Here is a 16,106-nt window from a genome sequence, read left to right as displayed (position 1 = left end):
GTCAGTAGAGGGCCACCTTATCTTCCTTAAGAAGGCTTACCCACTGGATCAAGGCTCCTTCCTACAAAATTCTACACAAGAACCAGCTATCCATACTCCTCCCACCTGAGCAAAATGCCATTAGAATGTAACACTCAGTTTATCTGGATCAAGGTTTCTGATGGCCACGCAAAAATTACCATGTTTTCACAGCTCTCAAAGGACACAAACTGCAGCACTAAGTAGCCTGAATCTGTTAAAAGCACCGTTGCCAAAATAACTTCAGCAAATGTCAAAAATTAATCGTGTGTGTCTTACCTGTAGGTTGTGAGGCTGACTGAAGTTCCCATATTGAGCCAGTGTCCGGCACTGACACAGACCTTGTTACAGGAGGCATCATGTTCTGTTCAGATATTCTGTAACATCAACAGGAAGAGTCAAACCACCACATCCAGGGAGAGGGGTGCTCTGAACATGTACTGAGATTCAACAATATATTCCTCTCATTCCACACCTCTATTTATTTAAGACAAAAATAGGAGGAAGACAATACTACTCGCTTGAGAATTCTTATCTCATTCCTGCTGTCAGGTCAGGGCTAGTTCAGCCACTGCTATAGTACCGTATTGGCAATATTCAATATTGCCGGACATCAGTCAACAAAGGCATTCAGTTGCTAGTACATCACATCTGACAAAAAAGTACAGTTTCAGCAGTAAGATTTTTCCTCCTCATTTTCATGCATGTATTTTAATGTGTAAAGGTTACACTAAGAAGGTCTCGACATCCCAGAACCATTTCAGCTGCATGTAACCTTAAAAAAGTAACACTAATAATAGACTAACTTGAATGGGGGGGGCCCCAGAGAATACTACCAGCATCATTACATACAAGTCAGTGCAGGATGAATCAATCAGTTCAAGTCTGGGCTACTCACCTTATCTTCAGGGCCTGGAACTGTTGTAAGAGAATAGCCAGCTGTTGCTGCTGCTGGGATGAGAGGGCTGCTTTTTGCTGCTGAGCCAACACCTGTGCATATTGTTGTCTTCAAAAGAGAAGCACAGAATCACTGGTATTTGTTCACTTGCTTATCTATATAATGCCAAGTCACAGAAGTTCTGCAAAGACTCACTCTCCACGGCTAATGGCCACAGACCTACATAGTGTACATACTAATTGCTATGGTAAACCACAGACTAAGGGGCATGGAAAGAATCAAAATACAAGACTTGCAAAAATTGGCACAAAGTGTCTTCTCGCCCTCAACAATATCAACTCATTACTGTTGTTCCGTTTTTTTATGCTGCGCAACACCAATTCCCTTTTTCAAAAAAATACTCCCAGCTTGCTTATACATTGATCCAGCTTTCATATCTATCCATCTATACAAATCAATCTTTTCCCTCCTACGTCAAGGCAAGTCCTAGTACAACAGCAGACTCTTCGTTTACCAAATCATAAGCTTATAATTAGCATGCAAAAAATCGTAATTAGAGCAAACATTTTCAGTACTGCTTGGACAAATAGTTTACCTGACTGCTTTCCTTTCTGTGATCTCCCACAAAAAAAATTGTTAGAAACTGTCCAGTTCTGAAGCACAGCTGATAACTCCAGCAAAAAGAGATAAGCTGCTTTCTCCAGCAGTTATCCACCACTGACCTTCAAAACCCTCAGTAAGCAGACCAAGATAACTTTATGGCTCTCCATCTCCAATTTAAGATATCATTATCCCTCCCGTGACTCATCAGAACTGGATTACAAAGAGAGCTGGGACTCAGTTTGACCATTAAGGCTACCTATAGACCAAATCTCATCAGAGTAGCTATGCATGACACAGAGTAGCTGTAGAAATTGTGTCTGAGATAGTCCACCTCTGTCCTAGCCCTGCTGGCTCTCAGGGCTGCTGGCAGCAGGCTATTGCCATCGGAGCTGCAGCATTCCCAGCCCCATCACCCAAGGAAACAACAACAAGAAGCTGAACTGGGCTGATGAACAGTGTGGAGCAGAGCACAGCCACTGGAAGGTCTCCGGGACAGCCTTACTGTATCAAAAGATGCTGATACTGGAGGTGCTGCATTTGGATCAGGGCCAACTCTTGTTGTCTAGTCAGTCGCTCTTGGTCCAGTTCGCCCTACATTTAAGAAAAAAAAAAAAGATTTAATTTTAATAGCATATACCTAGCAAGAACAGTATACTGTAAACACCTATCAGGACACACAAAAATTGCTTTCTGCATTGAAGAGGGAAAAAAAAAATAGAAAAATTGACAGCCTTCAACATCTGCAAGCGAAGTTTGAGTACACAAAGATATTCTTGAAATATACCTAAGACAACAGGATCAAATCAGGGCAAAATAAACATATTCTTAAATTAGAACAGATTTTTTTTTCCTCTTAAATTTGTGTATATAAAATCTATATAATCTATAATTATATATATTTGTTTATGTATATAAACATATGTATATATTTACCACAAAGCTCAACTTTGTTGCTTGGAACACCCACATTTCTAAGACAGAGCACTTGACATGTAAATAATTCATTTCCCGTATTTTAAAGGACCATTTGCGTAGCAAAACAGCCACTTAATTACCAGATGTGGAAGTGGTGCTGGACCTGGAGTGAAGGGAACCCTTCCCCACATTTTCATGATGTCTCCAAGCGGCTGGAAAGTCTCATCGCACGCTCTCTTAACCAACAGTGACATAGTGAAGTAGCCAGCCTGGAACCACTCTGCCATCTCCTGATTGCTGAAAGGACCTGAAACCACATCAACCAATATACACGGTGGGGGAAGAGGAAGGAAGGCAAGGTGAGCATATGGAAAGTGAAGAGCATGGTTCTTGTTAAAGAAACTCAGTCTAGCATCAGTATTTTCTGCCCTTCTCATCCACCTGCACGATGAGAACAAACATTGTACATTCAAGGATGGAGCATCAACATACAAGTATGGACTGTTCCTCCATATGGTCTTTGAGAAGTACTTGATTGCTTGCACTTCATATTGATCAGGATGAGACAGCTCTGAACAAAAGCTCAGAAGCCAGTGTGGTGTGGAGCTCAATCCAGCTAATAGACATCCTGCCCTCCTCAGTGCTCAGCAGGATCCATAGCTAACTGTGCTAAAATCATGACTGCTCCTTCCCCACACAAACTGCATGGAAGATTCAACAGTCTTAGTTTCAATATTAGCAATTTTGAAAGCAAGGAGCCTGGCCTTCAAAACAGAAGTCATACTGCAGAAATTTTGCTTTTGGAATTTCAGAAATGAGCCAAGTCCCCTCCCGTTGCAAGGCTATGTTTTTGAGGATAATCAGGAGGGGCAGTTTTTCCTTGCTTCTCCCCAGAAATAGCCCTCTCCTCTCCCAGAGGGGCATCTCAGTCACCTCCTTCCAAGGAGACCGTCTACCATACTAATTCTACATACCCAACTGGAGACAGTCAGGATAGGGGGAAAAAAAAAAAAAAAGATTATTTAACAGCATAAGAACGAGATAAATAAGAGTTTAGCAAAAACACTGTCTCCAAAAAAGCAAGAAGTAATTATTTCCTTCTCCCTAACAAGCATCTTTAGAAGATGCTTCCTCCAAGAGGATGCCAACCCACAAGTCATAATGCAAAAAAAAAGTTATGTGGAAGCCTTTGCTTCTGCAGCGTGTAACAACTGCAGCAGGACACCAACACGGGCACCACAAATAACAGCCCCACAAGCCCTGTCTCGAGTTTACAGCTCAGTAAGTCACAGAATCAGTCATCCACACTAAGCAATGTTACCCCGTGCTACACAGTGAAACAGAGCACATAAGGAGCTTGCTTTTTAACCATGTTTTCAAGAGGTTGCTCAGCAGCTGCCAAAACACATTTTCCAAAGAAGAGTCTCTTCTGAAAGTAAATTTGCAAGCATCTACAGGAATGATCTGTTCCAAGTTTCTGTGCAAAAAGCTAAGATGATCTAGGCAAAACCCACAAACTTGAAATGGCTAGCGCTGTATGAACCCATCGTACCACCAACAGCACAGTGCTTGCAACCAGTGTAAGTTTGTGATGATTTTAACAGTTCTGTGAAACAAAAGAGGAAGTGTAAAGGGCACAGACCTACCCTGAATTTCTCCTTGGGGATCTTTGTAGTACCACTTCTGCATTGCTTCATGGAACAACGGCATGGAGGAACCCTTTGCTCTGTGCTCCTGAATTTTTGCTGCTAGCCTTTCATCATCAAGAGCACTGTCCTGCAGATATGCCACCATCTTCTCTGCTTGCTGCAGGAAACAAAAAGAGCAAGAAATACAAGTTAGTCATGTCCTTATGGACTGGTTTATTTGCAGGAGAAACCCTGAGAGCTCAACCTAACATCCTGTGAGGATGATGGTTTGCATGCTTTTCAAGTAAAGCTTTGAAACAGCTTGTCTAGGTGGCCCTACATCATGTCACCACAGTGAAGAACAAAACAGCTATGGAAATACTAGCTTGAAAAGAGTTCTCTGCTCAGCAGTCACTAAGCTTTCATGAACACAGTTTATATTACATTTATGGGCCAGTAATTTTTGCATCAGGCCTACACTTACTTTAAGGGTGTCTTTAGGAACACTGTAAAACTACTTGAGAGGCCACCACAAGCACTAGAATCTGCAGCTCTAACACTGGACACAGCACCTTTATTCAGATAAATATGCTATAATAATTATCCATGAAAATTACAGGGATAGAGATGGGAAAAAATAGATTTTTTTTTAAATTCACGAAGTATTGAACCTAACCTACATTTTTGCTTTGCTAAGCTCTAAGCATCTTGCATTCCACATTCCTACAGTTTCCAAATTGATTAGAGCAAATGAATCTGAATAATTTTACCTGTTCTAGGTGTTTGAGGCCTTCTTCATCATCTGGATCAGTGGGAATGTTGCCCATGCCTGGAGCAGCTGTGACAGGGGTCTGAACTGACCGTAGAGCAGGATTTGAATTGGAAACAGGAGGGGAAAGATGAGCAGGAGAAGTTGTGTCTGGAGAAATCTGTGGCAAAGGTTGAGCAACTGAAGCCAAATCTAAAGAAAAAAAACAAAATTAGCCCACAGTCTTTAACACAAAAATGACTTTTATGAAGTTTCTTGTAGAAAACAACATCCAGCAACTCAATATTGGCGGCAAAGCAAAAAAATCTTTTCGGATTGAAGTATGACTAACTGTAGTGTTTATAGCTCAGACACCCAACTTCAAGGAACGAGGATTTGAATCCTAGCAGTGCAAACTGCACAGACCAGCACATCCTGTTCCTTGCCACATATGTTTGCCCAGACTAATCTGCACGGCCAGTGAGACACATGCGCAACTAGCTCATGTTTCTCTAGATTACATTGCAAAGTGAAGTACAGGAACCTCCCAAGCATGCGAGGTGGCACTTCCAATAAATTTTGTTTTTATTTATAGAGCAGTTGGTGAACTCTGTTTTCATGACCATATTCAGCCCCCAGATCTTAAGAGACCAAGCCTAATCAGAATGAATTGGGGAAACATAAGTCTATCCATCAATATTTTACCTTCCCCTCTGTTGGACATTTTGGCTGGCGGTGTATTCTCTGTTCGAGTCTCTTGATCATCTGTTTTTTCTGCTCTTTCTGGGACAGACTCTTCTTTCCTTTCAAAGAGGCTACTCTGTAGTGGGTCTTGAGGCTGGGATTTTGGTGGGGTATCTGACCTGGCAGCTGGCGACGATGTTCGGACTGCTTCTTCTGCTGTTTCTGCAATAATGAATGATTCTACTCAATTAAAAGAAGTTCCATACTGCCGCATCCAACAGTTGCGTGAGAAGCCCCACGTACCTGCTGCTACTCTCTCCGTTTTCTCCCCCTCTTTCTTGGTCATCTTTTCATGATCTTTGGCTTCTTCATTGTGGCTCCCTTCTGAGTCAGATCGTTCTTCCCCTTCCTCCACAGGTCGGAAGTCCATTTCCTGCTCCTCAGGGATGGGCTCCTTCTGCACCTTCTGCAAAGTCATCACAATCCTTCAGAACCTACCGCACACAAGAGGGTATCTGCTCAAAGTTGAGTATGGGACCAACAGAGCTTCTCACCTTTAAAGAGAGAAAAGCTCCAGAGGAGTCAAATGTTCCCATTTCTTCTTCAGCATCTTCTAAGCACCATTCAGGGAGGCTGTCCCTGTCATCGTCCATGCTGCCACTGCCACACCTCACTCGTCGATAACCCCGTTCATCATCTCGTTCCCGGAAATCAAACTCGAACCGCCGCCGCCGCTCCATGTGCTCTCGCCAGCCTGCAGAACGAGGGCCGTCTAAGGCGGGGGGAAAGCAACTTTACAAGACAGTCCCAAGGGGCAGCAGCTTCCTCCGAAGGGCAACAGGGTATGGAAAGGGTGACAAACAGTGACCAAAATTCAGAATGTCACAGGGTACGGCCTATCTCTACACAGGGTTCTCAAAAAAGAGGCACAGGGAGTGAAAGGAAGAAATGGAGTACCTTACTGATAAGCGGGAAGTCTTCAAATATTGCCCATTGTAGACATACAAGGCACACTAAATCACATGATGAGCATTAAAAACTCTTAACTTGAGAAAGGTGAGCTGCAGTCTAAAATATACTGCAGCACCAATACCAAGACCAGTAAAACTAGAGATTGAATTGAGCAGCCTCCTTTGAACAACCATCACTAACTTTTTATATGAAGATGCCAAAAAACCACTTCTGTAGTGTTTTCCAGGCAATCACCTGCAGAAGTTCCATCCTGAACAAACCACCCCTGTTTTTCCCCTGTCCCGGAGGGGCTTCCGCATATACACACAAAAAACAGACTGACAACTCTTTGAGTCTGCTTGACAGTAAGTTTTGCTTACGAGATACTAAAACACTATGATTTTTTTGATCATGTTTTATCAAGGAAACAAAAGCAGAATTTCAACAAGGTCGTCACTATATAGCGTGTGCTTGCCTGGTAAATATTTCAGCTGTATAGCTTAATCTACAATAAGAACAAATAAGAAATATTTTGGCATACAAAACTGTCAAATCAGTGCCCTGAAACTACCTTTTCAACGTCATTAAGGGAAAAAAATGAGGCACAGTAGGCTTGCTCTTCTCTTTTCAGTCTGCTTTAAAACAGTCCTTATAGTTTCTGAGGTCTATCATGCCGACCCCTCTTCACTGCTCGCGTTTCAGAGAGATGCAGGCAAAGATAAATCTCACTGAAGATGCACTGATGGAGAACATACCTTGGAAAGTTCCAGTAGCAACTACTTCATGTGCCACTTTTGGAGGACCATTTCTGCTTGCTGCTCCACACTCCTCTGCCCACAACCCCTGGCCTCCAACTTGGGGCACATTCAAAAAGCACCAGCTACACAGGGCCGTGTTTTTGAGTCATGTATATGAATATGCACAACCAAAAACGCTGTTTCAGTGTCAAAGAACAACAGGACCTCTAGGAACAACCAGCAATTAAGCAGGACAGCACAGTGCACCTCAAAGGACAAGCCTGACATCTGAATTCTGCTGACATGATATTGGAAGCAATATTAAGTTTGTTTGTTTTTTAATCAGAAATACCAAGGCTTCCATTGACATTGAAGTGTTTTTTGCAAGGTCTGAAGGGGGAAGGTTTCTGACATCCAGAAGGGATTTCTGATTAAAACCACCCGCAGACACCTCCTTGGTGCAGCCAGCAGCCTTTGCATCAGGTTTCCCAGTACAGAATAAGAGCGCAATGGCCTGAACCTGGCTAATCCCTACGCCAGGTCTTGGCTCTAAACATCCAGGGCTCACAAACAGCCCAGCAACTCTTCTGCACCTCCCTTTGGAACTAAAGGGGGAAAACGTGGCACAGGAGGAACCGTGCCACTGTCAAAGGGCCACCCCAACAATGTGCTCAAGAGGAGCCTCAATTATTTCCATATGGTTCACTGCCCTATATTGAGCGCAAGCTGCTCATACCAAAACCCAGAAACATGGTTTTCGAAAGCAATTTCTGCCCATTTTGTTAATTCCTGGAATCTTCAAGTTCGTATTAAAAACTCCAGAGCCCGTTTACCCATACGGGTTTCTTGGAAAGATTTAGTCATGCAGTATCTCTTTTCCTAGCCTGCACATTTTCAGATGGGGAGGTGTAAAAATAAGATAAGAAGCAAGTAGCATGCACGGGCCCATTTAACAACAAAAGCTTCTAAAACATGGTTAGAATATAGGGCATTTTGACAACTCGGCAATCACTAAAGAAAGCCAAAGTTAAGGTACCTCTGAAGTTCTCAAATTAAGCTATGTAAGCAAACAGTTAGGACACAAACAGTTTCACACTCAGCCCTGCAGTATTCATTAGGCACCAATTATATGAGCAAGATTTCAAGTTAGGAAAGTTTTAAACAGCATCTACCCTCTCCAATTTACAGTGACATTGTAGGTGAAAGACAAAACTACTAGTCATCTGGCAAAAGGAACAGGTAGACTTTACTCTGAGTTTTTAATAGCTATTTATCTCTTAACAGCTACGTTATCAAATTTATGAAAGAAGTTTCCAATGTAAATACTAAGCAAAGCACACAGAAGAAAGCGTGCTAGCTGCTTTATGATATTCAAGAAACACAAAGCCCAACAGACATTTAAAAAGTCTACTGGAAATAAGGCAAACCAAGACAAATTTGAGGAGGCTTTCAAGTAAGCAGCAGCCAAAAAAGCCATCTTAATACAAAATTACAGCCTCAAGCCTCACTAGAAATCCTTTAAGAAAAAATATCTTTGAGTGCAGCTGCTCAAGGGAGGACAAAATTGTATAAGAAAAAGCAAGAAGAGATAATGCCTATTCTTTAAGGATGACTTTGTTACTAAATCAAACTACTATAGATCATTTGCTAGCTTTGCAGAACCAAAAAGGTTTTTAACCCACACCTGATAAAACAGACTTGCTTTGTAGAGTAATCACTGTATAAATCCATGAAAAAAGGGGCATCTCGGGCAAGCAGTCACTAAAACATTAAAAAAAGGATGAAAATACCAAGAGAGGTCTCTGAAGCAGAACTCTCCAAATTCAGAGCTATGGTCACATTTCTCTTACAGCCAGTTAATCCAGGCTACCTTGCGCAGCCTTTACAACAGGAGCGGTGCCACGATTCCCTAGATCCATGAGCAAAACAACTTTTCCACTGTGCCAGCCAATAAAGGAAGGTGCCTTCTGTTAACACCCAAATCAAATGCTCCACACGTTACATTCTCACTAGGAAGGCCTGCTGGTAAAGTCCTGGCAGCTTTCAAGCTCTCTAACCTGAAGCTGGTGCTTTTGGAAGAAAAAAGTCCACGTCATTGTGAACTAATAAGTAGGAGGGTAAACTTGTGGGACACATCTACTTTACAGCACATTTATGTCAGCCATTCCTCAACAAAAAACACAGCTAAAAGATGTGAAATAGCAATTCAAAATATGGAAAAAAACAGTCTGTGGGAATCTAGATTTTCTTTGCTTACCAGCAGAACACAGTAACTGCTATGTGCTTCTCTAAACCCTTCTCAGCCCAAAGCAAGCAGGCACCGTGCGACCTAGCAGGGAGGATGCAGCACCAAGCCAAAGGAAGGCCCAGTCACACAAAGGAAGACACTGGTCTATTCTTAGGGGGATGTATGATTAACACTATTACCTAACAGCAGAAGTATAAAATAATTGTTCAAGTCAGGCCAATTTGAGTTAAACTCATGGTTTAAAATCAAGAACACAAAGAAAACCATTTTCATCATCCTGTAGCTACTACTACTAGAAAAATTCACAACTCTGACTCGAGTTGAGACTAGTGTGATACAGCTGTCACCCCACTCCGCATTCATCTCAAATGTAGCAGCTTTTATGGAGATTCTCACAATTATTAGAGCAGGCATTTATACCTACTAAACTGAAAAGTTACTCTACTACAAATAAGCAAACTATTTCCTATGATAGATGCAGAATGAATCAGAACCCTTTCCTAGAACATCTTTGAGGAAAGTTCAAGACCTACATGAACTTCTGAACTTCGAGGTCTTCCTGTTTCCCCTCATGCCAACAGACACGGGCTGTGCTCACAAGGCACTCGGCTCCTGGGCAGCCAGCTCCATCTGACCATCATGAGATACTGCTGCAGCTGGCTTGGCACCACCTGAGCACATGACAAGGTCGCAGGGTACAACAAACAGTCATGACCAAACACCAGGGAAAAGAAAACCACGTTCTTCAAAATTGGCCCCTTGGTCTCGCTCTGAATAGAAAACATCAGATAACAAATCTAGCCTAGGGCTCAGTCTAACTTTTAGTACAAGCAAGCAGTTGTTTGAGGGCAAAGAGGAATAAAGTGACTGTGTCTATCAGACTGTCACTATCAACTACGGACTCGCAGTAGATATAACAGTTGCTCATATTATAGTGCTAGAAGTTCTTTGGGATGCTGTAACTGGTGATCATCCCACTGTAAGTTTTTTTTTTTCTTATTATTTTAATTAAAAAGTATCTACCTCAGCCATAGAAATGTCCTTTTCTTCCTTTGCCTACCTATGAGGTACAAGAGTAAGCAAGCCATAATGCTCCCCAGCTTTCCCACAAGAACAGTGTAGCCAAAGAGCACCCAAAAGCAAAATTCCACATCAGGCATGTCTGGAGAGCTGGGTCTATTTAAAGTAGCAGTAAAAAAGCGCTTCAGCTACACTACTGAAATACCTGGCTCTGCTTTGGATTTCTGCTGCAACTTTGGCAAAACACTGCTTAGAATAGAGTGGATGAAGCTGCTCTCAGGGCAGGGAAGAGCGACCAAAACAGGGGCTTGAAATTTCGCAAGAGGTGAGACCCCTCGTAACTACAAGATGCACAAAGCAACGTATTTTGAGATTTTCCAAGGGGACACCCTGGCTTCCCCAGCACCATCTGAAAACTAAACAGTCAACGGCTCAAGTGGTTTAGTGTCAATATCACCCCATAAACTGAGATACAGTACCTAATGTGAGGGAGTAACTTGTGTGGCTGCGACCACAGTTACTACTGTTAATATTCTGATTTTGCCAGGGATGTACTTACCTGGAACCCAGCACAGACAAGCAAGTGTCTGAAAAATATTGTTCCCTTAAATAGTTTTAGGGCCTTATGGACACTTAAAGAAAACAAAACACACAGTTTTATGTTCACTGTAACATTTTTGTAACCAGGAGCTCTGTGCATACTAAAGTGGTATCTAGTGACCATTTAATGGTTAATGCATAACCATTACGTGTTTTTTGTCCCACGTCTTATGCCACCACCTCTTTCCTCTGCTCTCCCCAAGTCCTGATTACCCACTACCCTTTTGCTTTAATCACTGATGTGGTTTTTATCCCAGTCTCCTCTCACCTGGACTGTGAGGACGCCACCTCTCACCATCCCTCCGCGACCCAGCCAGTCGCCAGCCTCCATCATCATCTTCCCCGTTCTGTTCCTCCCTGAAGATGCGCCAGTTCTCGCTCTCAGAGCGGATAAACTCATGTTTCCTCCCTGTTGTTGCTGTCCCTCCTTCCTCAAAGTTTGGTCTCACTGCAAAGAAAATACGTGCAAGTTAACACACACAGTCCAGCCTTTAGGAACCTGGAAACACAAGGATTATCATCTCGCTTCCTTACAGGCAGGGATGCACCAACAGTAAGCAGGGCTGGAGACCTAAGAGAGCAATGGAAGTTTATATGTAAGGGATATGATGGAGTTACCTGCAAACCCAGGAGATAGACAGGTACACGAAGTTCCTGTCAGTCCCTATGTACGTCTGGATGAAAAGAATGTGGAAAAGACCAGAGGCAAATAAAAGCAAAGCACACAAGCGACAGGCAAGGATAGGAAAGAGGAGGAAAAGACAACAAACTAGGAGATACGGGAAAGTGTAAAAGGGAAGAGGCCAAAGTGTGTGGGGGAGGGGGGAAAAAAAAGAAAAAAAAAAACCACCCTGCTGCATCATGGAAAGCCTCACGCTAAAGGAAAATGGGACTAAAGTTTAAAAATGTAAATAATACACTTTTATACAAAGCAAACATTTGCTACATGCATAGTCAAACTTTAGGGGGGAAGACCACACATTTTATCCAACGCTATGTGCACAGGTTTAGAGGACTGAAACATTACCAGGGGATTAAGGATTAAAGAAGAAAATCCCAGCTGTATCAGCATTACCCTGCAGCCAGTCTTCTGGAGAATCGAGGTCAGTATGTGAAGAGCTAGATGCACCAAAAAGCTCCAGTTTAAGGAAGAATCTATCACAAGTTTAGGAGCCTGGATTGGCATTTAGTCCCCAGTTTACATACCAAGTTTTATTTAAAATATATCATAAAACCTTTGGGTACTCAAAGAACAGCACAGTCAGAAAAAGATGACAAATACTTTTAGAAAAGGAGCCTCTACTATATTGCAACAACTCAGGCTTGACAGACCTACTGCTTTTGTTGGTGACCTGCCCTGACAAAGAAACACCAGCACTGAAATAGCTGTGGGACTAACTCCGCAGCTCGAGGCTGTGTGTCTCCTCCGCCAGGTTGTGACTGCACAGCCCTCGCGCCAACCGCGACGCTGCCGCCGCCGCCGCACTGACACTGCTCAGCGCTGCGAAGCTGAAATTACACGGCTCGCTACAAAAAAGGCATTCAAAGTGCTAGAGAAAGGTGCTAAATATACCCGGGACTGTAAGGAAGATATCTGGGGGAGATTGTAGCATATGCTCACTTGTTTAAACTAGAAAAACAAATAAAAGCATGACTACACACAGAGATTTCTGGTGTGAAAAACAACTTTCAATGACTACGTTAAGTAACCAGGTTAACCTCTAAAGGGCTGACAGGTTAGGAGATTTAGTTTTTTTTTTTAATGCCAGTGACCAGCTGAAAGAGAATCATGACATGATGAAGAGTGAAATGCAAAGCACCTAAAATAATGCATCCCCCTATCCAACTTTTTAGCAGGATGCAGGGCTTTGCACCCTGGACAGGTAAAACAAGGGTTTGCCTTTGGACTTCACATATAGCTTGAGAGTAACCAATGTTCCTTCTGGCAGGGGAGAAAACCTCCTCCTCCTCCTGGCTCTGCATTTTCACACAATTTGGTTTTATTCTAGGGAGGGTAGAATAGGTTTTCTAGGTAGGAAAGGGTACAGGGAAAGCTAAACTTGCACAGGACCAAGTTCCACTGCTGAATATCCTGGCATACTTTGGATTTCTATGCAAAGAAAAAAAGCACATGTCCTGCTGATATTTATGTTTTATTTTAGCGAATCTGACCTATGAGGCCTTACATAACCAAAATATACACTTATTTTGTTTGGCTAAAGACAACCACTTATTTGCTGGCCTCTGCACCCCAAGCCAGCTCTGACAAAGCTAATGGCTGAGACACAGGACTCTTCCTTAGAAGTGGGACAGGGACAACATTTCTTATTCGGAAACAGTAAGTCTTCACAGATTAAAAACACTTTTTTTCCACATTTCATGGCAAATAAATAAAGATGACATAGTAGGTAGAACCCAAGTCTGGAAAGTATATCCTTTATTGCTTTTAGACCACCAAAGAAACATAATGTAGAAGTATCAGGAAACATGTTGGTACCGCTCATCAGGCAGAGGAAAATTAGAGCTACAGAGTCAGGGCAGCTGGAAGAAAACACACCAAGAGAGATCACAGAGCAATGAGGATGCTACAATCTGCGATTCTGCAGCCTTCTTTCTAGCCAGAGGAAGAAGGCAGGGTGCCACAGCAGTGCCTCACTGGATGCCACCCTTCTGCCAAAGGGGGCAGAAAGTGGTTTTTATCCTTAAGTACTTCAGTTTTTTGATACTAGGACACCACCAAAAGACACTAAAAAAATAGACAAAATTGTATATAGGACTTTGGAAGTTACAAATTCATATGCAAGCTGCAGGAGCATTTCTAATGCACTGACTTTACATGTTGTTCTATCCCTGAGAACACTTTTCAGCTGAAATAACCCAGTTTAGCTAATCAGTATTTGGCGACATTTAAGGATGAAAAATCCAAAACGCAGTCCATGATTTTGCCTTGGACTAATTGACTGGACTTCCTGAGGAGAAGGAACAGCAAAGGGCACCTCTGTTCAAGCCTGTCACAATGCCAGTTATGGTGTTTACAGAAAACTTCAGCTAGAGCATTGCAGTATCCAGACAAAAAAAAAAAAAAAAAAAAAGGCAGCCTACAGCTGTGCAGTGTGGGGGTGAGGAGGCAAAGAACGAGACCAGGATTCTGGGATGCAGCCCGACAACCCGTTTATGTAGGGAACTTGCTACTAAAATGACAAGTAACTTCAGTTCTCCATGCTGTCAGCCTGCATTTCCCAAGGTATGTTCAGAGCTTGAAGAGAATTAACAGGAAAGGGATGACTAACTGCAATACTGTTTCCTCTAAACACAGGAAAAACCAGGAAAGTCTGTGTGCTGTGATTTGGTCTCTTCTTTCTGCTGCATGCTACACAGATTTCCTCCAGAAAATAAACTCCTTCGCACATAGTATTTGTAAAGGACCTCAGATGACCTGGCTTAGATGAATACTTTAGTAACACGTTTTACAGAAGAAAAAGCCTGTAACAAATGGGCTTAAGATAATGTTTCCAAAGAACCACCACCACCGTCTCATTTGGACAGTATTTGGCCGAGTATTGACACATTAGCTACACACACAGCAAAGGGCCTTATGGCTAGTCAGAAGCTCTCATCCCAGATTCTGTCTATTTTTTCTCCTTTGAGAAACCCTAAACCTCAAAACTAGGTCTCCAAGAGCTGCTAGACAAATATCATTCCAGATTTTCCCACCCAACTCAGCACTGCCTTCTGGGATGAAAGCAGACAAACGACTAAACCCAAATAAATCAACATGAAGATTTAACTCCATTGCAGATACCTGGAAATAACATTCTATGACTGCTTCACCTACTGAGAGTGTCAGATTTTGGTCATCCAGGAGTCATTCAGGCTAGGAACACGTGACTGGAGGCCATGAGCTTTCCACAGCACAAAATACGACTTCTCACAGCAGCGACAGAACCAACGTGTCACGGGCAATGAGAGCGGCCCCCTGCAGCAGGAGTTCACCCTTGCTGGGGCACCAAGGAGGTTCAAGAGCGACTCTCGGCGTCCTGGAGGCTGCATGGGCAGTGGGTGCCCCCTCACGCCACGTTACCTCACTAGCTCTGCATACGGCCACTCACAGTGCTGAGCCTGAACATGTATTAAAACGCTCCATACTAATGAAGCAAAGAATTAATGTTTTGTAATTTAGGACTGGGAATGGAGGTGGGGGGTGCCGGTTAAAGTAAGAAGGCAAGGGAGGATTTTGTTTCCTAAGCAGGAAAGTCTACATTAATGATTTTCCCAGCAGGCCTGCCTGAGTTTTACCGCAAACAACCAGAGTCTTTGTTTCGCAGATCCTCTTACAGCTGACGTCTGACCAAAGCCCCCACACGAGCACCTAACCAAGGGAAATCAGTGTGGAGCACTGCGGTGCCACAGAGCTGTCCTCACAGGCTGCCTCAGCAGTGCAGCCCACTGCCAACACGGTCCTTGAGCTGCATCCTCCCTCTAGGAAATCTTTAACATAAATGAGAGAAAATGAGTTAAAATGGTCTCCTCTCTTGCCAAGGCTCAATCTCCCCACCTCTCCAAGGGCAGCACCCTCAGTGCATGAGATCCCAAGGGGAGGAAGCAGGGGCTCTGCGGACGGAACGAGGTGACCATAGAGCCTCCATGGTGCCCGAGCAGGCACTGCTTGATACTGCTTAGGAATAGAGTAACCAAGAACAGCTGGTGTTTTCCAGCAGCAGGAACACAGCTTTTTCCATGTAGCTTTTCTAGAAGAGTTTTGTCTTTTTGAACTTTCAAGTAAAGATTAGACAAGTCTAGTATATACATATATATGTATCTTGATGAAGGAAAGGGTCGGGGGGAGCGTGCCCCTTTTCCAAGCGAGCACTGGAGGATTTCTCCGTGGCTGCAAAGAGCTCGGGTGGGATGAAGTCGCCCTCCAAACAAACCGGCATTCTTTTCCACATGATCAGAGCTAACCAGCCCCCCTGCAGGCAAAACGACCAATCGAATCAGCTTCAGAGCAAAACCAACCCCCCCGGCATTATAAACACAGCAGCGAGACACACAAACC

General features: G+C 43.2%; 1 protein-coding gene across 2 annotated transcripts in view; it reads right to left on the bottom strand.

The window, feature by feature from the left end:
* Nucleotides 1-16,106, bottom strand: part of GIGYF2 (GRB10 interacting GYF protein 2) — a 68,836-nt gene that overhangs the window by 15,373 nt on the left and 37,357 nt on the right. Inside the window, exons 8-17 of one of the 2 annotated variants that reach the window (XM_088538080.1) lie at nucleotides 11,319-11,498; nucleotides 6,049-6,248; nucleotides 5,798-5,960; nucleotides 5,516-5,716; nucleotides 4,833-5,023; nucleotides 4,081-4,240; nucleotides 2,575-2,741; nucleotides 2,022-2,110; nucleotides 917-1,024; nucleotides 298-395 (exon numbers count right to left, since the gene is read on the bottom strand). In XM_088538080.1, coding sequence (XP_088394206.1) covers nucleotides 298-395; nucleotides 917-1,024; nucleotides 2,022-2,110; nucleotides 2,575-2,741; nucleotides 4,081-4,240; nucleotides 4,833-5,023; nucleotides 5,516-5,716; nucleotides 5,798-5,960; nucleotides 6,049-6,248; nucleotides 11,319-11,498 — 1,557 coding nt within the window. Of the gene's footprint in view, nucleotides 1-297; nucleotides 396-916; nucleotides 1,025-2,021; nucleotides 2,111-2,574; nucleotides 2,742-4,080; nucleotides 4,241-4,832; nucleotides 5,024-5,515; nucleotides 5,717-5,797; nucleotides 5,961-6,048; nucleotides 6,267-11,318; nucleotides 11,499-16,106 lie in introns of both variants that reach the window. The other variant, XM_088538081.1, reaches the window with a different exon arrangement.

Source organism: Tinamus guttatus, unplaced genomic scaffold, assembly GCF_059628265.1.
Source record: "Tinamus guttatus ecotype Peru unplaced genomic scaffold, ASM5962826v1 Tinamus_guttatus_pri_ptg000927l, whole genome shotgun sequence".
Lineage (NCBI taxonomy): Eukaryota > Metazoa > Chordata > Aves > Tinamiformes > Tinamidae > Tinamus > Tinamus guttatus.
The sequence above is the reverse complement of the archived record's forward strand: the minus strand, read 5'-3'. Positions and strand labels throughout refer to the sequence as shown.